This window comes from Acromyrmex echinatior, chromosome 15, assembly GCF_024713525.1.
Source record: "Acromyrmex echinatior isolate Ae372 chromosome 15, ASM2471352v2, whole genome shotgun sequence".
Lineage (NCBI taxonomy): Eukaryota > Metazoa > Arthropoda > Insecta > Hymenoptera > Formicidae > Acromyrmex > Acromyrmex echinatior.
Window position 1 is genome coordinate 5,996,206 of NC_141866.1, and position 25,972 is coordinate 6,022,177.

At 31.7% G+C, this 25,972-nt stretch overlaps 2 protein-coding genes and 1 long non-coding RNA gene across 12 annotated transcripts in view; 1 reads left to right on the plus strand and 2 right to left on the minus strand.

The window, feature by feature from the left end:
- The window catches only part of LOC105148923 (uncharacterized), a 256,440-nt gene that overhangs the window by 211,899 nt on the left and 18,569 nt on the right, over positions 1–25,972 (plus strand). The window lies entirely within an intron of this gene.
- LOC147907228 (uncharacterized) lies at positions 2,977–17,340 on the minus strand. Its single transcript, XR_015547632.1, has 2 exons — positions 16,882–17,340; positions 2,977–16,814 (listed from the first exon to the last, which is right to left on the minus strand). It is a non-coding gene; the product is annotated as an uncharacterized LOC147907228 (long non-coding RNA).
- The window catches only part of LOC105148922 (echinoderm microtubule-associated protein-like 2), a 46,072-nt gene continuing 39,789 nt past the window's right edge, over positions 19,690–25,972 (minus strand). For 9 of the 10 annotated variants that reach the window (XM_011060978.2, XM_011060973.2, XM_087414135.1 and 6 more), the window contains 7 exons: positions 25,617–25,874; positions 25,101–25,238; positions 24,782–24,898; positions 23,867–23,890; positions 23,361–23,448; positions 22,189–22,415; positions 19,690–22,061 (listed from right to left, as the gene is read on the minus strand). In XM_011060978.2, the coding sequence (XP_011059280.1) occupies positions 21,936–22,061; positions 22,189–22,415; positions 23,361–23,448; positions 23,867–23,890; positions 24,782–24,898; positions 25,101–25,238; positions 25,617–25,874 (978 nt within the window). In that variant the 3' untranslated portion in view covers positions 19,690–21,935. The remainder of the gene's footprint in view (positions 22,062–22,188; positions 22,416–23,360; positions 23,449–23,866; positions 23,891–24,781; positions 24,899–25,100; positions 25,239–25,616; positions 25,875–25,972) is intronic. The other variant, XM_087414132.1, reaches the window with a different exon arrangement.

The following is a 25,972-nucleotide window of genomic DNA, read 5'->3' on the forward strand; positions in this document are numbered from 1 at the left end:
CTATATACTTGCACTGCATACTCGAGCAGCTACCAATCTAATACCTGGTGGCGACAGGTCGCATAGATGAGAATATCGAATAGCGTGTGATCAAGACTCAATCATTCGGCGTAATTGCTTACAATCGGCACGAGCATTTTGAATAATAAAGCCGCGAAAAAAGAAAAAATCATTCGAAGAATAATTGCCGAAGGGTAATTAGTCGCGTGACAGAGGGAAAAAAGGCTTTTACCGTTTATTAACATCGCGGCCAAGACGAGCGTGTACGCGCGCCGCATTTAGAGAATTAGCCGCGCGCAACTCGCGGTGTAGACCTCCGGCCAGGACGACGATCGTATTTACAGGCCGCGATTGGCCGATTCGCTTTAAGCGTGATGGCCTCAAGTGGTTAAGAGTGACGCTGACGTTTAATGACAAGCGCCTGCTGTTGAAAATTGCCGGCTAACAACTGACTACTTACAAAGTCCGCTGCGGGTGACCGTTACATCAAGCGAGTCGTAAAAGCAATCGGTGAAAAACCCCGCGCCACACCACCGCGACGCAGCGTGGCGTGGTGTGCGACCCGTTAGATTTGTAATCGCGTTGGTGAACCGCGGTTCACTTTATCTTTATGCTGTTCATACGAGTAAAAGTGATGCTAATGCGGAAGATAGAAGCAGCATCGGTCAACTTCAAATCTCAGCTTAATCGATTTCTCGTTTGCGCGTCTACAACCGACAAGATTAAAGATTCTGCTTCAGAAGGGTGGGAACGTTTATCGAATCACTGCGGTAAGATCATTCAGATATCGCTGATTTCAAATTTCTTGCTTTCTTTTTACAACTGTGACTTTACGATTGCGTAAGTTTGTAATATGGGGAATGATAACAATAATAGGGAGTTTTTGCAATAACGTCAATTCAGATACAGTGAACGCTAAAGTCACGTTATCCTTTTCTTAAATTAGTTGTTAAGAAGAAGATAACCTGACCTTAGTTCACCATATCTGGATAAACAGTATTGCAAAAACTCCTTAATATCTTTCGATGTGCGCTGTAATGTGTCGTAACTACCTTTGTAAAATTTTAGATTATTGATAGTTAGAAACTTCCGAGAATGATTCACGATCAATAGTTTTATATAGGTCTTATGATATCTTTAATAATATTAGATGATTCACGCGATGAAATAATATTTTACAAAATAATCATATTAAGAATAATGAATATCTTTAATATAACGTATACTCTGTATTGTCATCGAGTAAAGCCTAATCAAGAAGACAATATTTTATTTTATTAAATATTCTAAAATATTATGATGCGTCTCGCTTGTAATAATGCAAAATATCGACAATACGAGTAATTAAATAACAAAAATACAATATCTACGTTTGCAATAGTTACAATCACGATGTGCAGGCAATGTGATTAAAATGCCGTGGCGTATGTTCTTCGCCATCATGCATTATAAAGAGCTCTTTTATAGTAAAGGAAGTCACGATAGATTTTTTTACCATAACTCGAAAGGTTAAAGAACTCTAGACGATATAAAAATGTCCCATAGAAACAATCTCTAGTTTAGACTTTCATAAAATTTGTAGCTTTATTAAAACGTAATTAGTATTTATTGAATGCAAGTAAGATAATGTGACATATATGATTCATGAAGATAAAAATTTATAAAAAATTTATCATTTAAGCTGACAGTATTTTATTAACCTTCTAATGGCAAAGTGAACTTTTAGAATCAAAAGTATCCAAAAAGGTGACGTTGGATCTATAGGTATTTTCCAGCTAATTAATATACAAAATAGGAAAAAGTAAATAATAACATGAAGTTTCTCCCCCTATTTATTTAGATATAAAAAATGCAATAAAGTTTACTAATTAACTTTAAATAGTTGTAGTAAAATAACAAACTGATTAACGAAACTCCATAATTTCCTTCATCTTCAACTTTACCATTAAAAGTAACTTGCCTACGAAGCTATCATTATTTAAAATGTTTTATTTATTTTTAAATGCGGGCTCTTTTTAATTATTAAGGAATTAGCCTGCATAAATGCATATAGTAAATTAATAAAAAATCAAATAAATTCGCTAATTTTATTTACGTTAAAATTTATTGATTTTATTTATAAAGCAAAAAAATGAAAAGAATTACAATAGTGAAAGAAAAACAGTTCTAATCTTTGCTTGGTTCTAAATCGCGGCGAACTGCCGCAGTCTCATTGACGCCAGTGAATACGCGACATTTGTGCAACTTCCTCTCGCAACCGGATTAAACAGAAAACGAAGTAAATATCCGTGGACACGCGCGATCCGCCGGGTCCACGGAAGTTAAGAAACTCCGCGGCGGATCCAAGGCGAACTGGAATGGCGGGCCGTGCTGAAAACTCGCCCGGCTGTTTACTCAATCATACTTACGAGGGGATACACGAACGCATATCCGATCCTGTTCCGTGTAATGATATGCGGCCGGCGGATGTGTGCTGATAAATAACGACACGTCGGATTAAACGAACCAGTCGTGCGATGCTTCGGCAAGCGACTTGTGAAATGCGAATGGCCAGCCAATAAACGTCGAGGAATCAGCTTTTCGTGAGGATGATCAACGTCAATGCATCACCGATCGATAATGACGCTCGTCTAAACGTTAATGACCTAAACGTCTAATTACAATTCTGTGTCAACTATTAATTGCTTGGTTTTATCTTCAAGGTGAAGCTTGAGACTATCATTTGGATTACTACAAATTATTATAGCGATAACCGCTAACAATGTTAAACAGTGACTGACAGCAATCGGCGCACAGTTCATATAACTGAATAATGTATGTAAAATTTACATAGAAATATTATCAGGCATTATCTGTACGTAAAATTTATGTAAAATTTACATAGAAATATTATTAGGCAATATCTTTAAACTGTATTTGGCATTTTCTCATTTATTTAATTTTTTTATTTGAAAAACATCAAATTTGATCGCTGCGTTAAGAGATTTTTGGCGCAATCATTAAGAACAGTAAAATTTGTAGTATTAGGAATATATTAATACAGCATAATTTAAATAAATTAATATTGTTTGTCATATGCAAATAAATATCAAATTTTTCATCGAGTTAATTCAAATATTAATTTAAAGAAATGACTGCTAGAATCAAAATTTCTTTAATTTAACTTTTATAGAAATCATATTATTTGCGTGAATATTTTTTTAAGAAATAAAAAAGTCGCATGTGTGTAGTAATAGCGAAATCAAAAATATTTTAAATAAAAAGTTGTACTTGTTCTATTAAAATAACTTTGACTAAGAAATAAAAATATCTTTTTTTATATATTATATATTTCAATCTTTTATTTTTTTATATCGAAGTAAAGATTGAATTAATGCTAATAACATTATTATCCAGTTAAATAGAAGGAAGTTTTTAATTCATATATAACGCTTTGACCTTGTATGTATATATATATTCAATATATGATTAATTAATGAAGAATGAATTTATAATATGTATTTTATTACACGCAAATCTAATTTTCTCTAATAATTAAATATTTTTGTAATAAAATGTTAATCTATCTATTTAGCTGTAAAGTTTGGATACGAAATCTCTAACGCGATTAATTTTCCATAAAGAAAATAATTTCTATTGTAAAGAAATTATTTATAACAATTTAATTATTATAAAACTTACATTAAAATAAGAAGTTAAAAATATTATGCAATTAATATAAATTCATTTAATATTGATAATATATCGTGCTAAAACGAAATCAAGTTCAATAAATAGTTATTTTAATTAGATAATTATATTAGATAATTATGCAAAATTGGGTAATTATATATTTGGATATTATATATTTAGTAATTATAAAAAGAAAATGAAATAAAACGTTTATAAAATTGCGTTTAAAGATTAAAGTAGAAAATTTCTAAATGTTTCTTTGTCATTTTGCTGTACATATTTATATCTATCGTATCTATTAATTCAATCTTTTATTATCGTAATTATATTTCATTACTGTTATAAGCAGAAGAAAAAAAATATAATTATTCCGCAATTCAACGGGTGAATAATAATTATTGCCAAATTGTTGGAAATTTATGACAGACAATTGTAGTAGTCGAAGATAATTAATAAGAAATGATGTTACAAAAATTCCTGAACATGTTTTAAAAGCAATGAAACACTATTTTATTTAAAAAATTAAAATTATTTTTTTACAAAATATGAAATGTTTTATATAATTACAAAATTTATTACTTTATATTACAAAACAATTAATATATATATTATAAATAAATAAAATATACTATTATAAAATATAATTCTATTTCCAATAGATTATAAAAAAAGTATCTACATCGTACATTCATACAGCAAATTAACAATGATTTCCTAGATTTGAAGTAGACTCTTGACATCTACTCTTCTCGCCACAATATACACATTGAATTGAAGCACACGCGACCATCATGAGAATCTCGTGAGAATCTGGGAAACCAATTCGATCAGGATTCACGTCGCACATGAAGAATGTTGATCCTTTCATTTTTTCCGATTCCCTATTATTATTACAACCCGCATGACGGCGCCACCCCATTCAAATATGATTCGGAAATTGCCTACTCCATCCGCGCCCCAATAACGAGGCTACCCTTAAGTTACATTAATGTCGCAGTACCAGACGACCAGGTCGCGTGTTGCTGACATACGGGCTCCTCTCAATTGGTATAAATTGCTGCGTACTAACGGAGGCCGATAAGAGTGTTTTGCCACGTACTGTCGCGATGCTATATGACTTTATACGTATTATATGTATATTCGGTATATTACTGAAGGAAATTAAAATATTTTTCGAAACGCTAGATATATGTAACGTATTTATTAATCGCTGTGCATTATTATTCTCGTATTATATTTTATAGGAAAATGATAATTCTTTTCTTTTATTGATTAAGTAATAGAAAGAGAATTGACAAAAGCTTTTATGTATTTATATATGATATTCTGATCATAGAATTAAACATTCTAGTTTTGAAGTGAGTTTTGATGCTTAATAATATTTATACGCAAATATCCAAATACATTTTTCGGTTCTGTAAATTATGCGCTGATTCAAATTGTCGAACTTGAAACGTAATCATAAAACTGAAACTGAAAATAACACCACAAATTATATTGATTACGGTGATATATGATATTCTATAAATTCTATAATATGGTAAAGCATTTTATTCGTTAAACAACAATATATTTTGAATGACATCGTATTAATATATTATAATATTTTAACATTAATTATTATATAATATACTATATATCTTTTGTTTTTTTCTATTTAGAGTTTTAGAGGATTTTTTGTAATAATATTTATCCGCAACGAAATTTTTGTGAATTATGTACAATACGGGACATAAGAAATTAATCTGAGAAAATGAATAACGGACTATATAACATAGTACGTTAGACTCTTGTGTTATAGTATATAAAAGAAACTAGTCGTATTACGATTCGAAGAATATGATTCCGAAGAAATCGAAGAATATGAAAAATATGTTAACATAAAAAGTAAAGTTATATATGCATTCTTGAGATATAAGAAAGACAAACACGCCGAAGACATTATTTAGTCTCGACTTCCTTACGTTTCTCATCGGTTACGGTTACGTGATCCTCGTGTCGTTTTCTCATTATACGAGCGTCAATTTTCGATGATTCGTTCGTACGATTTACGGGTGCGATAAGCATACACATCCTGACGAATGTATCAAGCCGTACGAAGTAATCGCGTGAGGATTTCACGAATTCACCGCGGCTCGAATCCTCGAAAACGCGCCGCAACGAAAGCCGATGCCGAGGGAGTAAAGAGGAGGAGTAAAGAAAGAAGAAAGAAAATAAAAAGAAGGAGAGTCCGCTCGGAGTCCGGTGGTGCTGAGGGCCGCGAGGGAAGAAGTAAGAGTCGTAAAACGGGTTCTCCTGGCCCGCAGGGGTCGTTTCTTGTTGGCCTTTTTAGACGGAGGCCCCTCCGCGATCTTTCGTGTTAAACACCGCGATGCTTCAACGAGCGCCCGCTCGCTCGCGCGCTGCAAATGTAGAAAAGTCCGTCGTCCACGCGATTTCCGGTTTCGCGTGCACGTTCAGCACGGCTACATTTGTACGGCTACATTTTGCGCGAACGTAGGTATCGAATTTTCGCGCGTGTTTCCTGCGGCGAGGAATCTGAGCGCGCAATTCGCGAACGCGTAGGCGATCGACTTTCCACGAGCAATCGCCGAGTCGCGATAAGCGTTTAATTAGATCGAGATCGCTTCTACGATATGCGCACATCTCAACGCTTTATTTACCTGTTTATCTACCGTGATATCAAAGTTAATTACAAAAACCCCTCCTTCTTACATAATTGTTAATTTACGGACTAGCAGCTCAGCCAACTGGCAACGAAGGAATAATCATATCTTACTAGCACTTTATATAAATAATTGTCATCTTATCTTTAAAAAAATGACAATGAAACAGACAATGAAAACATATACGATGGTACAGTAATAAAAACATTCATTAAGAACAATGGAATAAATTCTTGCAGATTATAAAATACATCAAGGCGTGAAACATATAATTACATTAATTATTAAATAACAAAAAAATAAGAGAAATCATATCATTTTTTATAATTATTGTTAACCTATTTATTAATATATTTGTCAAATTAATATTAGTACTTTATTACATTTACAACATATTACATTGAATTATGAAATAATATTAATTATAACATAGTGAAAATTTTTTTGAAAAATTCCATCAACTTTTTGCTGCTTCTTACATGATTATTTTTATTATTAAATGTCGCAATTGTTCTATTATTATTCTAATTGTTGCATATTGTATAACGTTTATTATTTTTATTTTATAAAAGAGGGCAACGATGACTTTGTTAAATATGTAATTTCAAAAAATGCGTGAACGTGTTACTGTTGTTTTTGAAAGGTGTGAAATGTAGGACTGGGTGACAAACGATAACAATCGTAAAGACACATATGAAACGTAAATACAGGCTGCGTGTTGAATTGGCACAAATTGCTCCAAAGTAGATAGAGGCGTTTCACCCGGGTCTACGCGGCTCCGAAGCGCTACGCGGGCATTACGCAGTTACGCACATCGGGAGAGACACGGTCGGCATCGCGAAGTACGTATACTCGACGACGTACCCGACAATTTGCGTTTATGCTAGATTACACGTAGCAATTTCTCGTACACACCAGCCTGAAAACTGGGTGAAAGTCTATTAAACACAACAGGTGCAGCCGCGTCAAGGTTCCCTGTAGCGCGAAGACAACTGATTTTTATGGCGGGAGCATTATTTTTGTCTTCAGAAATGCCCCATGTCGGTTATTTAATCGCACGCGCACTATTATATACATTGAGAAACAGACACGTGTGTGCAACTGTTTTACGTAAACGCGATGAATGAGCTTATGTTTAGGTTAAACATTTTAAAAGATTTAAAAAAATACTTCTTTGCTTCAGTTAAATAATCATCAATAAATTGTGAAAAATATTTAACACATTTTTCATAAGGAAATGAAAACATTTTCGAAAAATCTAATTTAAGTCCACCATGATAATGATTTACAAATTACATTAGATTTTAGAATGGAGAATGATTTTTATAATTTTATATGTTACATACATTGATATACATATCATTTTCATGTACATATATTTTATATACTCATCTATAAAAAAAAGCGATTTTGCTGAAATATCTAAAATTAGATATAGAGATCTGAAAGTATTGTAATTTTGTTGAATTATTAACATAATTATATATTATAGAAAAGTCAAATATATATGATGAGCAATGCTGTAAAAATTTTCTAGCAACCAATTTGAGTATTCTATGTAATAATTTTGATAATCCAATAATATTTTAATTCCTTGTAATCTTTTATGCTGCATATTATCTGAAATTATAAACATAAATTCTGAGTTTGCCGATCCGAACTATAGATTATCGAAATTGAGCTTTACTTACAAAAAAGCAAGATGTATTTATACATGAATACGTTTCGCGGAAACGGCAATTATTTTAGTAATAGAAAAATTGCTTCGCGCTAAAGTCCAACAATTGCATCAAAGTATAGTTGTAATCACGACAGGCACGTTTGTCTATTATTGACACAAATTATAGAAATAACCACTGCCTATTAACATAACTCGAAATAATAGTCTTACAAGGCAAAAGGAATAAGAAGACTTTATTTTATTTGGACAGTTATTTACGAAAGACAGATTAATTAATTCAGTCTGTAGAAGCGATCTCACTTTTGTCTTCCTCGTAGTTTCAAGGTTGCATTATTCTCGAGACCTTGTACTTTTCATGAAATGTTGCTCGTTTTCGATGCTGCCGTGTGTTCTTCCTTTAAAAAGTAACAATAAATGTTTGCATGCGCACCGTTACGCCATCGCCGTGCGGGCGATCGGTATGTATCAGCGAGGTGCATTACAATGCGACGAACACTGAATACACGATTACAAACGTTGGTAAATAACACGTCGTGTGTCTGCACATTTTCTCTTTCTGCCTTTTCTTGCTTAAAAAAAAATTTTATTCGTTGTTTCACGCGATTTTATTAACGATGAGAGACGCGGACTCTTCGAATAATATTTCCAACCGGAAGGAAACGCCTCGACCGGCCGGAAACTGCTTCCGCATTGTTGATAATAAGCTACATGACACGACTGATTGTCAAAGGTCGTGAGCGATAGATTATATCATATCTAGAGCTTGACCAAGATTTACAAATAGAATAAAAATTCTGAGAAAGTTTCATCGAAATTCATAAAAACTTTATTGTTTAATTAGACACCATAAAACAAGCCTCTCCAATTTTAACCTCGAAGCCAAAACACAAAGCCAAAATATAAAACCATTGATGCAAAAAAAAATCAAACTGAATAACGTTTCGGAACTGTAAAGTGTTAATACGTGCCCGAGCGACGCTTATCAACACTACAATTTCTGAAATCTTACTCACATTGAATTTTTTGCATCAATGACTTGCGTCAATGGCTCCGAAATTCAAATTGAACAGACCTGTCGTAAAGCTGAGATTAAAAAAAAAATCTCATTTAAAATTATCTCTATAATTTCACGAAAGAATTATTTTAAATACTAAAATATCTAAAAATTTAATTACTTGTAGATGTGAAAATAATTTTATTTAAATCATCAAAATAATTATGTAGGATGCTCAAATTAATTGCTAGAACGTTAAAACTTTCTTACAACATTGTCATCAATGCTTGAGTGTAATTATTTGGATGATCCAACAAAATTATTTTTAGATCTTTTGTATTCAGCTAAATTTTTAAATATTTTAACAAAATCATTCTTTTTATGTTAACATTAGAGAAAAGAATAATTTTAAATAGTTTAAGGAATCATCATTAAAATTAAATTCGTTTCCTGGTATATATTTGCTCGAATAGAATAAAATTGTATACATCAGGAGAGGAAAGACTGTCGATGAATTGTCTTTTGCGCTGCAGTCTCGCATTCGAATTGAAGATACTTCTCTTTAGTTATTCCTCTCGTACGCTTTCGAACGTGGTACGATTTCCTTCAGGCGAAGGTTTCCAAAGTAGATTCTAGCTCGCGATCCTGATCGATCGCAGTGGAAAAGACAGTGAAAAGATCCTGGAGAACATGTCGCGCGATGAGGTAAAAGACGCGCGCGTGAGTCTCATGCACCGCAAAAAGTCTCTCTCGCTTTCTCTCTTCCTCTCGAGAAGAAGTGGCTTCGAAAATTTAAATTACCAAGTCATAAGGGAGGGATAAAAAGTTTGCGCGAGGGGCGGTCCTTCGCGGAGCAAAAAGCGCTCACGGGAGAGGCGTTCCTCTCTTCCTTCTCCTTGAGGATCCTCGCGCGACCCTTGACGGAGTTCGATCACCTGAGCGTGCGTTGCGATTCGCAAAAGAAATAAGGCGAGCTTCGCCACAAGACTCTCACGATCGGGGAAATTGTCCTTTTAAGTGGGCGTGCAGCGAATATTCAACCGAAACAGGACAACGTGACAGGAGGTGTTATTAAAGAAAATTAGGTTTTCTGAGAGACTGTTTGTGTTTCGAAGAATATTATAATCTATTGTAAAACGTATAATTGTATCCGCAGAATGTGAGTACAATATATGTCATGTTAATAATGATAGTGTTGGAAATTTCATATCTCGCAAAAAGACGATTCGCATATTATTGGCAAGATTCTAAAAAAAACATTATATTGATTGATAATCTCGTTCAGTTTCTTTATTAGTTTTATACGTATTGCTTTGACTTCACAGTAAGGTATTTATAATTACGAATATTGAAATTCAGTAAACGCGAAGTAAATGGTTTTATCAAGAAATTTTGGAAAGTAAGAGACATCGTACATTTCCTCTGTGTCAATCGAATTTCGCTACGTCGCATCAAACGAATAAATTTTGATAAATTGTCCAGCGAGAGACTGGATTTTTCAATCTTTCTCCTCTCCTCCCACCTTAAGATAACAAAACGCGAGGGTCTTGAATCTGGTCCATCCTAGCCGTGACTTTTGGGCACCTCTTGCCTTGGACACCTGCGAGGATCCAACCAGGAGATGAAAAGAGGGGTCGAAGGGGGCCAATGGGGTCGGGGAAGGAGTGAGAGGGGAGGGAGAAAAAGGAAGGATACGCTCGGAGGAAAAAGGAGGCTGAAAAAAAAATACCACGCATCTCGCGGACGGGGTAGACCGGTTCGTCTGGTCCTTGATTTGAAGCCAAGAGTGTATCCTCCTTCGTTTTTTCTTTATCTTTACGCTTCCCCTCCGCCACGATCCGCATCCCACCCGCCGTAGCATCCTTTTCCACTCGAAGAGGACCTCTCTCGCCGCGCCGTCGCCATCGTCGTCGGTTTCGCTCCGCTTTTAAGGGCGTTGCCTGCTACCGTTCCGGTGGTTGCAATGTACATCCCATGAGATTTATATTTACCCTCGCGACACACGGAGCTTTCCTCTAATTGGCTCGTTGGCTTCCCCTCGCTTCGCATAGTTAAAAATGTCGCCCCCGCTGAGTAGTAGCAATAAAAGGGTTAATTTTAAAGTCCAAGGATGTCACAGAATAATTTTTTGTATGGATTTTAAAAAATTAACTTTGGATAAACAGAAAGTTCAGTTTATCGTACAAATTTATTTGTGTAAGATTTGTGTAAAAAAACGCTGTTATAGAATGTTACTTAATAAAACATCCATTATCAAAAATTGTTCTATATTTTTTCTCATACAGTACAGATTATTCCAACAATATTGTAACAATGTTGCAACGTCAGTTTCAGTAATATTATAGTATTTCATATTATAGTATTTTATAATATTTCAAACATCGTAATAATGTTGTTGTAAGTTTCTATACTGTATAAGTTCGAATATGTTTAATTTTGATTAATTATTTTAAAAACTTTGAATTTTATTGGCTTGTATATATTATAAATTATTAATTTCTTGTCATTGTAAAAATGCTCTTTTATGGTTTTCTAATACATCGAGATAAATGACGTTAATCTTGTCCTGTTCAAATTTACCGTATTTACGATCAAAAAACTCTCAAAAAATAAAAAATATTTACCATAAAACTATCTTACATATATTTAATAATAAATTTATTTAATAATAGATAAAATCATCAGATTAAATCTTCAGAAAAAAGTTTTTAAATATAATATTAGAAAATAAAGAAAATATAATACAGGAAAATAAATTACAATTTCGGTTAAATAGAACAGAAAAGCAGGGTTAAGTCTAAAACACGATATGTTTTCATTATCTCTTTAAGAAAGCGATATTGCCGTAATATTTTCTGCAAAATATCTATTTCGCCATATAATAGACGCATTCTTCATGTAATTAGACGTGCTAATTGCGTTGATTGCAAGAACAACTCAGCTCATTCCCGCCGAATCCCCGAACGAAAACTACCGCGATTGCATAAACCGCGACGAAGAAAGTGTCAAGATGGAGATGTAGCAGGAGTCGCACGCGATTCGACATTTCGCACGTGAAACTCTACGTTTCGCCCGTCCGTACTCCATAATTATCGCGGGCTTTACAGTATACAGTTAATCCGTCTGCATCACGGAGAAAGGAGCTGCTTAATTGCTGCGTCAATTTTGTCCTGCATTTCGCGGGACATTTTAAATATGCATGCCGCGCTGCAAAACGATCGAGTTGCCGCTTGCGCATACGGTAATATGCAATAACTTTATGACGAGCGAAAAAAAGAGGAGCATATTAAAGCTTTATTAACGTTTTATGTATTCAATACACGTCGCGAGATCTGTACCGTTAAGCTGATGATATACATTAAAGACTGAATATTTATAAATACACAAATGGGAAATTAACGTCTTTAATATCTGTTCGTTTACGAACGATTACATTATACCGACTAAAATCGTGATCCATTCTATTTTTTGTAACTCAATTAATTAAAAAGTAATCGGATAGTATCGTAATAAATTAATTGTAATTAATTTTGGATCGATCATTTTGCCTAATTAATATTTATCGATAATTACGCACGAACGAATGAATTATATAGATTTACGTAACAGAAAAGATGGCGACGTCAAGATTCACAATTAAATGTACGTAACTTTTTCCGTCAGCTATTGAAGTCTAAGAATATAAGAAAACGGATAAAAATAATGAAAGGAATTTTACAAAAGATAGTAATTTCAACAAATAAATCAAAAAGAAATTTTAATATTGATTTAAAAAAACTCTTGATTTTAAATCGATTTAATTTTTTTCTGAATAGTGACAGCCTTCTTGATCTTCTGATAATCTTTTGCTTTTAAAGAGAAGATGAGCACGTTTGAGATGAAAAACGCTGCGTATCTTAAAAATAGTCTGATAAAAAATAGTCTAATAAATAATATAAATATAATTATCGCCTCTGGAAATTGCGACGATTGATTCCATGATTCGGTGTTCAGAATACATGAATATGTTTAACTTGAGAGCTAACGAATGTTCGGTCTCGTCCGACTCTCGACTAATTAACCGGGATTTCTCTGTTTGCGCTTTCCTGCCTCCGAAAATCTTTTTTATTCTATTCCACGTACAGATCTTCCTGGAATAAAAGGCAAGAAGCTAATCGCCGCACTCCCGGGAAAGCGGCGACCGTGTCTCCGCGATGTTTCACAAGTTCTGCGGTTTAAAATTAAGCTCGAGCAGAACGAGAAGGCCCATAGCGAAAACGTATGTACATTCATTACAACCCGCAAACCCACTCATACATTAATTCATAAAATATTTTGCACTGCGGGACGAATATCTGATTACATGACTCATAGTGACCTGCGATTAGAGTAGCGATAATCGCGTGTTGTTCCGATACAAAGGCTGCACTGAGGAAACGTAACGAGAAAATTGCGGGAAAGATCTCGACGTATCTTTGAATAGCGTATCGCACACATGCTTTTAATTAGAGATATTAAACACTGTGTTTATGAACACTATAATTGAATGTTTAATAATTTCAAATTATTTGAAAGCTGTGATATCTAATTATACTGCAATTCGAAAAATCGATAGCAATATTTTTCAGGCGTCTAATGATATCAATAGTAAAATTATATCATTTAACATGTGATTTTTAGTATTTAGTTTAAAAAAAAGTAGATTTGACAAGTACACTTACGTATTAATTATTCGTTAACATTATGCGTTAACATTCAGTTGTTTACATGAACTGTAAATAATGTAAGGTAAATATACATAATATAGAAAGCAATATATATATATAATTGGCAAAAGTTATAAGAAGAGATAAGAGGATTCGACACGGAGAAAAATGTTAAATATGGGCTAGATTTCTAATAAATTTTATGAAACTGGCAGGTCCACTTACATAAAATTTACTTCACTTTTCTGATAAATGAACGACCATCGTAATCATACTGTAACATACTTTTTACATTTCGTAAAATAAATCTAATAATAAATTATCATACATTATAAATATAATTTATTGAGTATTTTTTACTTTAACGTTGACAAAATTTGCTTTACTGCTCGGTGAAAAATACAACTGTGTAAAATCTTGAGAGTTATTTGTGCTTACAGTCTTGAAAATAGTATCATTTATCTTACTGTTGTTTGAATTTAATTTATTATAATTATAATTTTTACTCTGATATATTTTTTGCAGACAAGTAAAATTTGTTATGAGTTCAGCAAAAATATCTAGAATATTTTTACTAGTCTTGTAAGGTAAAAATTACTCCAACATTTTTCTCCGTGGAGGCTTTCTTTAGAACAAAAGAAATTAAAAATACGATACAATTTCAAAGAAGTAAAATTGCATTATTTTAGACAATCATGTGCAGTAATCGACGTTAATTTACTTCTGGCGAATTTTGGCATTGAGTCATTTATTGGTACATTTACTTTTATGCTCTGTTATTTTCGCGAATTTGTCAAGACAAGATACGTAATTCCTTTTTCGCTATCGTCGATCGGTTTCGAGGTATGGAGTCGTGTGATTCATTCATGAAATCTTGCGACACGCTCGCGCCACGTTACACGCTCGATTACATAAAGGCGTCCCGAGCGAGTGCTTCGCATAGGTGCGTTCGCTCATGACGTTGCAACTATCAGTCTCGCTGTGTGGAGTAGTACTACCCACATTAGCAATGGCAGCGCACTGTAGTGCGACGATAGTGAGTGCGATGCTGTATCAGTCTGTACGATGGTGGTGGGTACACAAGTAGGACAGCACTTTCCCTGAGTAGATTGCTCGACTCCTTAAGCGAAATCCGCTCTGACAAATTCGAGAATAATACAGAAATGCCAGAAAAGAAGAATGAATTTTTAATAATAATAAAAAAAAAATTAAGCCTTGAAGATGAAGAGAATTTAGATCAAATAGAAGAAAATTATTATTGAAGATATCGAAATAATTTTATTAACGTTTAATTGTAATTCTTCTATTTTTAGAGAACGTAAACTACATATATTACGACACTCGCGTAATCTTTTTAAATTGATCTTTTTTTCTATTAAATTGATCTTTATCCAATTTTCTGTCTATTTAAAATTAATGATAATTAAGATTAAATGTGAAATTCTTGAGAAAATAAATTCGCGTTTATATTTATTTTTATTATTATCTATACTTTTATATTCGAAGACGATAGGATATATGAACAAATTAAGGAGACAGTTAATGAAGAGATTTCTTACTATGAATAAACCCTTAAGATTCATTGTAAATGTGTATGTACATGCGCTGGCACGCGTGATAGTGAGTAAACACGTATATACGAGGCGAGAACGAGAATTGCTTTAAAGCTCGAGCGGATTCGATGTAATCGACCCTTCGTTTCGTGGGAAACAGTTACTTTTCCTTCCGACTGGCTGAACACAACTCGCATGAGAAACTGTTTTTATCGCTCAATGTGTGCTATTAACTACCTTCTTCCAAATCTCAGTAAATGAATTGAGGAAAGCGAAACATTATATCATACTAATATGAATTTAAACATGTCCTTTTTTGAGTTTCTCTGTACGATAAAATTAAAATCTCAAAATAATTTATAACTCCAATGATTCTTAAATCACATTAATTATATAATCTGCTTATAACAAAAAAAGTAATTATAATTATTACAATAATTAAGATAATAGAAAAATTTAACAATTTTTTTGTGAGAAAACTTTGCGAGGCAACTTCATTTTGCAAATTATTAAATAACATTTTTATAAATATTTTAATGAAATGACTATGTTTTTTAGTGTAGCGATCTAAAAATCGCTACATTTATTATCGGAATTTCCAATCAGTTGGTTAAAATTCACATAGTCAATTTTTTCTATTCGAAGATAATAAGAAACACAATGCGTTTGCTTATATAATTGCGAATCCTACTTGTAAAACGTTACGCGATATGAAGCAAAAGAATCGCTGCGCAATAATAAGCTCTGAACATGAATTATTGTGAATGTGAAACATTTGTATCATGTACATTTAAATCGGAGCATCATGACGTCAGTTTTGGTGGGACTTTTTCATTGCATTTCTTTCGCAATACATTGATTAATTTCACTTCTCTAAATTGGAACAGCCGCCATCGATAAATGACTTGAATTTTTCTTGAACATTTATCCTCCCTCTTCCTCTCCCTTTTCTCTCTCTCTCTCTCTTTCTCTCTCTCTCTCTCTTTATCTTTCTTTTTGCTACGTTATTTGGATCTCGATCGCTAGACGTGCATAATGTATTAGCGCATGACAGGGTGATATCGGCGATGCGGACGATGGATGCAATTAAGCATGATCGATGACTCGAACGACCAAGTGGCCAAGCGGATCCAGAAGTTAACTGCTCGGCGAGACGGCAATGTGTTGTTTCAAAACTGTTCGACAGACCGCTTCGATCGGCTTGAATTAAATCTGAGAAGTATAGCGACGTCGTAGTTATTTTTTAGAATGCAATCTCGTTTGCCTCGATCAGAAAATAAATGATCTTTATTGGTATAACGAATCCGAATTTCATCTCGTTGCCCATTCATTCCCAGACTGCATTCAATATAATTATTACGTCAGACTGATAACTATTCAACCGAAAATAATATTACACAATAAACGCTATGTAAAAGTTGTTTTCGAGACACGTTGAATGCATAATAAACAGTTTTAATAATATTTAACGAATATTTTAGCAACTAGTGATTTATGAACATTTTTACATTTTCTGTTTATGATTGCTTGAATTATTATTGGTGACAAATTAAAACTGAATATCTAAAAATAAAATATAAATTTATATAATTAGATGGTTATTATAAAAAAATGATTTTAAATAACTTACGTTTAGGAAAATTGTTTCGATTAAGAATTTTTGTGTACGTGCACTTTTTACACATTTCTCACCTGAAGGATTAATTAACGTGTAATTTATCGGGCACCCGTCGTTGAGCAAAGTGAACGGCAATGACAACGCACGGCACTCCAACGAACGAAGAGAACAGCTCGCGAGTTTACGTTCATTCATGGCTGTCGGCAACGCACACGTCGTCCAACAAAGCGAGATTATTTATAAAGCGAACGAATTCGATCCTGCCGCTTCTCGTAAACGAAGTTATTTTCGAAAGTGACTTCGGGGACCTTGTCGAGAAACGTATCGAAGTAAACCCCCTCTGATTCTCCCAAGCTTTTTCAAACTCTCTCGTGTCACTGTTAGAAATTTATTTTCGTAATCATGTGAAAAGAAATGTCGGCCAACGCCTCCTGCGAGCGGTCCCGAGCACCGATCGTTACACCGACAATATTGTAAGTTTCTCTTTCACGCGAACGTAAATTTTACGATCTTGGTCTTGCCGCGCTGTCCCGAGGTTATCTCGTTTTCCTGGTGGCACATAATTTTTACAGCGATTGTAAATAAAGATATTTAATATTTTTATCATATTTATATTTAGCTCCGCTTATTCGAATATTTATGAAATATAGAGGACAAATGATGCACATAACGAACTGAAAGAATTTGGCGAATTAATATTTATTAACTTGACATCTGTTTAAACACGAGAAATCATAATTGCACTTTTTTCACGATTTCTTTTCTCAACCTGCAGACACGTTAACTTTAATTTAATTGCATTTTTGTTTAAATTATATATTTAATGTTTCCATTATTCTTCTATGAAGTATATGACTGACTTATTTATTTTAAATATCTACAAAAATAATAATAAGATATTGTAACTTTAATAGTATTATCAATCTTCGATTGTAGGCCAAAGAAAGCGAGCGAAGCGAAAGTGGTTATTGATACTGTATGCGTCTCAAAAATTCAACATTGTTCACAGAAGGATGTCACATGTTCAAGATGTAAACCCAGTCGGAAAGAGGTGCTCGATGCGAAAAGAACTCGATTGAGATGGCTTTTCAAATGTGACGCGATCGAATTGGAAAATTCTCTTCGTGAACTAGGATACGCTTTCATTCCTACGCAACCTTGACATTTTTGTCGTGTTTCTTTCGATCCTGCTTATGACCTTTAATTAATATTAAACGTCTGTACTTTCACCACTTTCAATTTAAATCGAGGCGCTGTCTTTCCAAATGTGTTGTCATAAAAATAGTCGAACATTTATAAAGAATTTTTCTATATTGATAAAGAGATATCATCGATAAAACATTAAATTACTCGCTTATGAGCAAACTAATAATTTTAATTATATAAACGGAATGTCGATAATAATATAAAAATTGAAATTCTAAATGTGTCTTTTAAATATTTTGTTTTAACTTAATTAAAAATTTTATTAATGGAACAATATTTTTATTTAAAAGGTTGATTATTATTGTTTCTATAAAATTTGTAATCAAATCATTTCGATTTATTTAATTCTGAAAGTTTAGTAATATTTTAATCTATAGATTTTATATTTATTAGGTGTTGGAATTAATTCGTAGCGTTTTTTAATGAAAGAATGTTATTTATTTCACATGAGCATTAAAAAATACATTAATGAAAGTACTTCTCATCACTTGTAAAACGCTACGAATTAATTCCAACACCTAATACAAAGTTAATGTTTTTAAGATTTAACTTCTAAAATATGTAAATTAAAAAAATTGTTTCAAATTTAATTTAAAATTTAATTAATGAATCTTAATTCTTAAGTTAAAATTAATGAGCTGTTAATTTTTAACACAAAAACTGTTCAATATATGAATGGTCAAAACATACGGTGACAGCTGTTTATGATATGAATTGAAATGATTGATTAGCGTTATGGAAAAAGAGCAACAATTAGATGCCAGTTTTTGTTTTATATTTCTTTAATGGAAAAAATATAATTCTATATATATGTATATAAATAAAAATTCATATGATGTAATTCCATTGAAATATAAACAAAAATCTATATCTTTAATATATAACAGTTATAATTTAATATTATAAATTATTTTATTTTTAATATTAGATGATTAAGATTACATAATGGGAAATTGAGGAAGCATCGTTTAATAATATTGGTTTCATAGGAATATTGATGAAATGATAAAATTGTCTTTATAGCACTTTCGTTTAGTGGCACAAGATTCTTACTATCGTTTCCGCCGTGTGCAATTCTTCATATCATTCGGCTTATGGCATTGTCTGTATTGGTAAAACCAAAATTTGATGCATTTTGTAATTTTAATGACTTTTGTATCTTGTCATCTTCTTGTAACAAAAAAATGATGAAGAGAAAGAGTACCTAATTATTAAAAAAATAACAGAAAAATTAAATAGTTTTCTTATGAAAACTTTGCAAGATAATACAATAAGATCACGAAATTATTTCCAGCATTTAAATATAAGCAAAAGTAATGTAAAGCGATAGCCATTGAAACGATTACAAAATAACAGATCTGTTTGACTTCTGCTATCAGTCTGTCATCGTATGTCTGCAACCTTTACAATGTAAACTTGATACTAATGTAGTTAATGCCAATTTGCTGCAACTTATTTCTCGAGTTTATCGTTAAATTTTTTAATATTGCAAACAATTTCCTAAATTAATTTAAAAAAATTTTTTTGACATTTTACTAATTCTTGTCATACTATTGTACATTAAAAAATACTATAGCTCTATACAATGAATTCGCGAATCATCATTGCGTGATGTTATTTTAAAGATGATTTATTATCTATAGAAAGTACATACATATGATATATACGCATACACGTTACCGTGACATAAATAAAATATATAGATATATCTTACACGTTTTGACGATGAGTGAAAATAAAGTGATTATCCTTGTTCTGTTAGACTTTGGTAAAATACTTCATGCCAAAAGAGAGGTAAAGGACAGAAGGCATATATGTATATGAAACGCGTCGAAGGGACGCTATGTGATCCCAGTTCTCTCATATATACATTCACCATAGGCGTACATATTCGAAAAGTATTTCTTTCAGCGTCCGTTTCTCTCATCTTAATTGTTTCTTCGTCGTGAAAAAATCCGTCGTGTCGAAAGCACACTCGTCAAATTGCGAATTATGCTACGTACTTTTCATTTATTGGACGGCATATTACGGCACTGTGAGTTCGCTTTTTTTCACGCAATCCGACTCTGTATCGAGCTCTTCACAAACTTAGAGGCTTTTCCTTTTAGCCTTTTCCATTTTCATGCTTCTGACCGTGAAAAATCTTAGTTTTTCGTCCACGACGAGTTTTCGATAAGTTTTTTCTTCGCAAAAGTGTGCGAAGCTTCTCCGCTCGAGATTCGTCCTTAAATCTCTCGCGATATTGTGTTATCGTATTCAGAACGTATCTATCCGTATGCATGTACAATACATATTGTTCATTTATGTATCAATACGTCCAAATGTTTTAAATAAATAAATGTAATTTAATTTCTCCTTGAAATAGCATAATATATAAAATATATTATGCTTGCTTAATAAATGAAGTAAAATAGAAGCTCTCTTTATCTTGAAAAGATATCAAATATTTAATTTTATTTGAACAAAATTCACCTATGTAGTGTAATATTTATACCCAAATAGCACACAATATTTATAAATATTTGTAAGATTTATTTTAAATATTTTATAAATATTTGTGTGGCCTTAGATTACACAGATTATAAACATTTATTATAAACATTATGAAATATTTATTGTAAATATTATAACAAATGTGAATACTTAATGAGACATTATAATCCAAGTAAAAAATACTTATTAGAAATATTTATTTATATTTATTATAAATATTAGATAAAATATTTAATCTAGATTTTAATAATATTTTGAATAGAGCTTTATACAAAATATGTATGAAATATCTATGTAATATTTCAAAAAATAAATATTAATAAGTATTTGTCATAAATATTTATCATAAATATTCTGTGCTATCTGGGTACACACATTAGAAAATATAATATATAATATATCAGAGAGTAATTATTTTGCTTCCCATTTGTTTGATTATATAACAGTCTTTTTTTTGCGAAATCTATGTTTGTTAATTAATGCACAATATACTGTGTATGCGCAACATGCATTACAATATTTTCACAAAAATAAAAAAGTACATTCATATTATTCGGGAATATATAAACATCACTCGTAGAGCTTTTTATGTATGTTTGAATCAACTAAAAAAAAACTAAATTAAATTCTTTTCAATTTAATTGATGATTTTCGCGATTATTATTAATCGCCTATTCATTAAAAAAAAAAAAGATTTACAAAAATACTGGAATACATTTGCAAAAATTAGAAAATAAACAAACAGATGTATTACAGAAAGGCGCCGTATAAAATATTCATTTCTTGGATTAATAATGTTAACATAAATGTAGTTAACAAGAAATATATTGTCGAAAGTTATTCTCAGAGTAATTATGTCAATCACTTGTTCGTATAGATCGCTTACAAGCGCTTCTCCATTAATATTGTGCATATTGGACACAATGGTAAGAAAAGATTACATCGGTGCTATCACATATACTGATACGAGAAGGAAACATATTCGCACACACGGTGCATTGAGTTGCTTTACGAGAGTATATATTCGAGTATGAATATCTTGCGCCTGATGATAAACGTATTGTTGAGAAATCGAGGCGTCAGTTTGATTTTCCACTCTTAAACAAGTGGAATCCGCTAAGAACATTCATAATGTTCATCATAATTAAATACATCTTGCGGCAAATCATGTTTTGATATCGGGAACTTGAGATGTTAGAATGATTCCGTCGTCAATTCTTTCAGTAGAAGCCATTAATGCTTAGTCGTAATTAAGTAAATCGTGCATTATCTTTATTTTTTAAACGACGTGATACTGACACTCTTTTATCTTCTTAATTCAAACTTGAAGTGCACTTTTAAAAATCACTCGCTTAAAAATGACTCGTTTAATTTACTATCCACTGAAGAACACTGGTATCGGCACCACCAGTCGATACCAATCGAGAATCATCTTGTAAGAATGAGACGTTTGTTACGTGACTCGAATGACCGCCATAGGAATGGTATAGTGACTGAAAAAAATTGTGAGAGATTTTAATATACTCCTTAATATGCAACATCCGCTGACAATTTTCATAAAATTTAAAAGTTCAGTACAATATAAAATAATATAAAATAATTTAAAATAGTTTAAATTACCTTCGGTTGACATGCCGGATGAGAGAATAATTTGACTTTTCCAAAATCATCACCGGTAGCTAAAAGCTTGCCATCACCACTTCGCGTGCAGTTATTCACGTCAGTTCCATCAGCGCCCTCCGGCCAAATGCCTATTGTCTCGAAAGATATCACGCAGGTATGAGTTGCCCAATCAACATTTCTCAACATCGAAGATTGTGGAATTTGGCGGCACACACCAGGATTCCCTGAAAATTAGAGAAAGTCATATGTGTCTTACATGTCATATATATAATATTATATTTTGTATAATATGATGTTGTATCTTATAAACTTCACGATTTTTTCCTTTTATTTATGCAATTTGAAGTCCCTAAGACGCAAGAAAAACGAGCAGAACGCATATGTCAAATAATTACTTTGCTGATGAGATTTTAGTGTAATCTAAAAAAGCAATTTGTTTTTTTTTTAATGCTAAAGGGAACATGGGAAGAATAAGTCCTTTCCAAGATTTATAACATAGAGAGGAAACATAGAAAAGATTAAAAATATTGAATTCTCTTCGAAAATTTAAATTTCCCAGATGACGAAAATTCACAGGGGACAGAGTACGAATACAAAGATTAAAAACTTAGAATTTCTCTTTGTGAGATGCAATCCTTTAATAACATAATAAATTAGCATAGAAAAATAAATTTCGTCTTCCTGGCGAAAAAAATTTGTTAGTTCCGCAATTAAAGTGTGAAATCCAAGTAAAAAATTCCGAGAAAAGAATTCATTAAAGAAACTACTAGTTCTTATATCCCCGAGAAAATAAATATCGTTATAAATTATACATTCTCGACTCGGTCAATTCTTAGACACAAAACATTTTAGAGATCCTTAGAAAATATTGCCAAACGTGTATTAATATTCAACTGGTTCTTGAGAGTGAAAGGAATACAAAGAATTGAAAGAATAAAGAAGACACAACCTCAAGGTTTATGTCATATTTTTACAGTCTTTAGGACCGGTATTTTCCGTTTGCTTTAGTATTCAATAGCAACATACTAATGACAATGTTTGACATGTCACGGACATCCTTTCTTGATCCTTTCCAGTAACAGATTGTTATTTTTCCTTTTTCTTCTTCTTCGTTGCAAGTTATATCTTAGTTTATTCTTAAGTCGATTATTAAGGATAATTTTACTCACAATAAAGCAACTCGTAATCTCCACTGTTGCTGCGCAAATATTGACCATCCACGGACCAATCCAAATGAGTTATAAAACTGGAATGTCCCTGAAATAAAGAAAAGTTTATATGTTCACACAATACGTACACTTATTATCAATAAGTATTATTAACAATAAGCTGTTGCAGATCTTGCGTTCTTGTCGTTAGCTATAAAATATTAAATTTAATGAGTGTGTCATATTAAATCAGTGTATAATACAAATTAACAAGACAATTCTATTATCTATTACATTGTAATTACAGTACTTTGCAAGCAATGTTTAATTATGCGTGCGGGTGCTAAGAAGTTAGAAATTTAGCTACATAATTATAATGGTATTCTATGATGAGAATAAAGCAAGGTACGTCGCGTTGCGTTTTTAATTATATGAAAAGTTAAATATTTTAAATAATTTCTCTTTTTTTCTCGTGCGCAACACGACGTTCCTTTTACGTTTCCGAGTGTCCTAAACACAAGTCTTACTCCGTGCCTTCGAATCCGCTTTGGCTAGAAATGGAAAAGAATTGTATTGAGTATGGTTAAGTTTAAAAATATTTAGAGATATTACTAATAAAACATATTTTGTTATACTTGTATTATTTGATGAAACTATTTAAATTATACATATTTACAAATAATTTTTTAAATTATTTACAATTATTTACACTTCTCAGTTATTTCAAATGAATTATCTAAATAATTACTTTTTAATAATTATATAATATATAATATTATACACAATATAATATAAAAGAAAATGGCTTAGATCTTTTTTAAAAAGTTGAAAGCGAAATAAATAATAAAAGGTTAATAAATAATAAATATCATATTTTTTTATTGTTGGTAAAGCAATTATTTTTATCACAAGATTTAGATCCGTACTAATATTTCACTTTGATATAGATGTGCACATTTATTTCTAAAATACTACAATATGTGTAATTATAAATACGCGCAATTATCGATAAAAGTGAAGTGTGAATATAAGTATGACTTTAAATCATTGAATTATTAATGAATGCTATTCGTGATTAATTATTAATTATTAATTATATACATATGTACATTATAGAAGTAAAAATTATACACACTTAAATTTGTTTGCTATTTACAGTAATATATAAAGAAGTAATATCAAATATATTACAATAATATAAATTTACAATTTTAAAATAAAAATTTATATAAAAGAATTTTAATCAAATATAATAATTTATAACATAATAACAAAGTTTGTGACATGATATCATGAGCGTGAAAAATATATTTATAAGATATATATAGCGTTAAGTTTATAAAAATATAATTCAGACACACACAACACACACACACACAAACATAAAAGTTATAATTTTAATGATGTTGTAATAAGATAATATAGTGTATATAACAACTTACCATACATCGTCCAACTCGACTATACTTGGTCGCGTCCTCGTTCACTTGATAAATATAAATATAATTATCTCTGGAGCCGAGAGCAAGTAAGGAACCATCGGGCGAAAATTGAACGACCTAAAAATCATGAGCACGATATAATAAAGTATGAAAAGTAAGGTGCAAAAACAATTTTTCAATGTAAACTTCTATATTGTCTTACGTTACATAGATTTAATTATTTTACCAAATATGATCGAATCATACTAAATTAAATTAGTTTTATAAAATTTGATTTTAAAGCTATAATAAAGCATAAGTTAGCATTACGTAAACATACCTGAATAGGTTCGGAACCATCGCTATGGTGTGTGTACAATTCTCGCGTCTCGCTATCAATTGCCAACCATTTCCCGGACACACAGCCGACGACTATGATATTACCATCCGGTGAAAAAGTGATACTTTGTGCTTGCTCCTAAACAATACATAAAAGTCGATAAATTTTTGTTATTTTTTATTTTACATTTTATTTTATATATAGAAAAGATATTATTTATTTTAATTGATTAAATCGTGTGTGTTTTATTTTATCAATCAATGTTATATCTTTAAATATTTCTTTAATATCTAGAAATGGAAATCAATAATGTAAATTAAATATTGCTTCCGTACATTTTTCTCAAAGGTAATAAAAATCAGAAACACATCGTTCATCTTAATTACCTTCTTAATTTCTACAATTTATTTAATTAATTAAAATTTATGTTTTAAAATCTTTATATTTCTTAAAATGTATTTGCCTTTTTAGCAAGATAACAAGAGCAGTGTGCTATTAGATAAATAAATACTATACCCCAATGTCTTTGCTCCACACAACGGTATGACTCAAACTGTCCCACATCTGCAACAATCTGTCATGTCCCGCGGTGGCAAATTGAGGTAAAGTCGGATGGGCCGCAAGTCCCCAAACTTCTTCAGCGTGACCCAGCATTGCAGGATTAAAACCCATATCATTCTCGCCGACAAGAATGCAGTTTCTTGTTGTGCCAATTAATAACTGAGTCCCTCTTCCTTCTGAGAGCGTTCGAATTCCGCCAAAATGATCCTCGATCTACCGAACAAATTTCATTTAATATCGAAATTTCTTTCAATATCGAAAAATATATTAAATTGAAAAAAACTAAGCAAATAAATTTTGCATTAAAATTT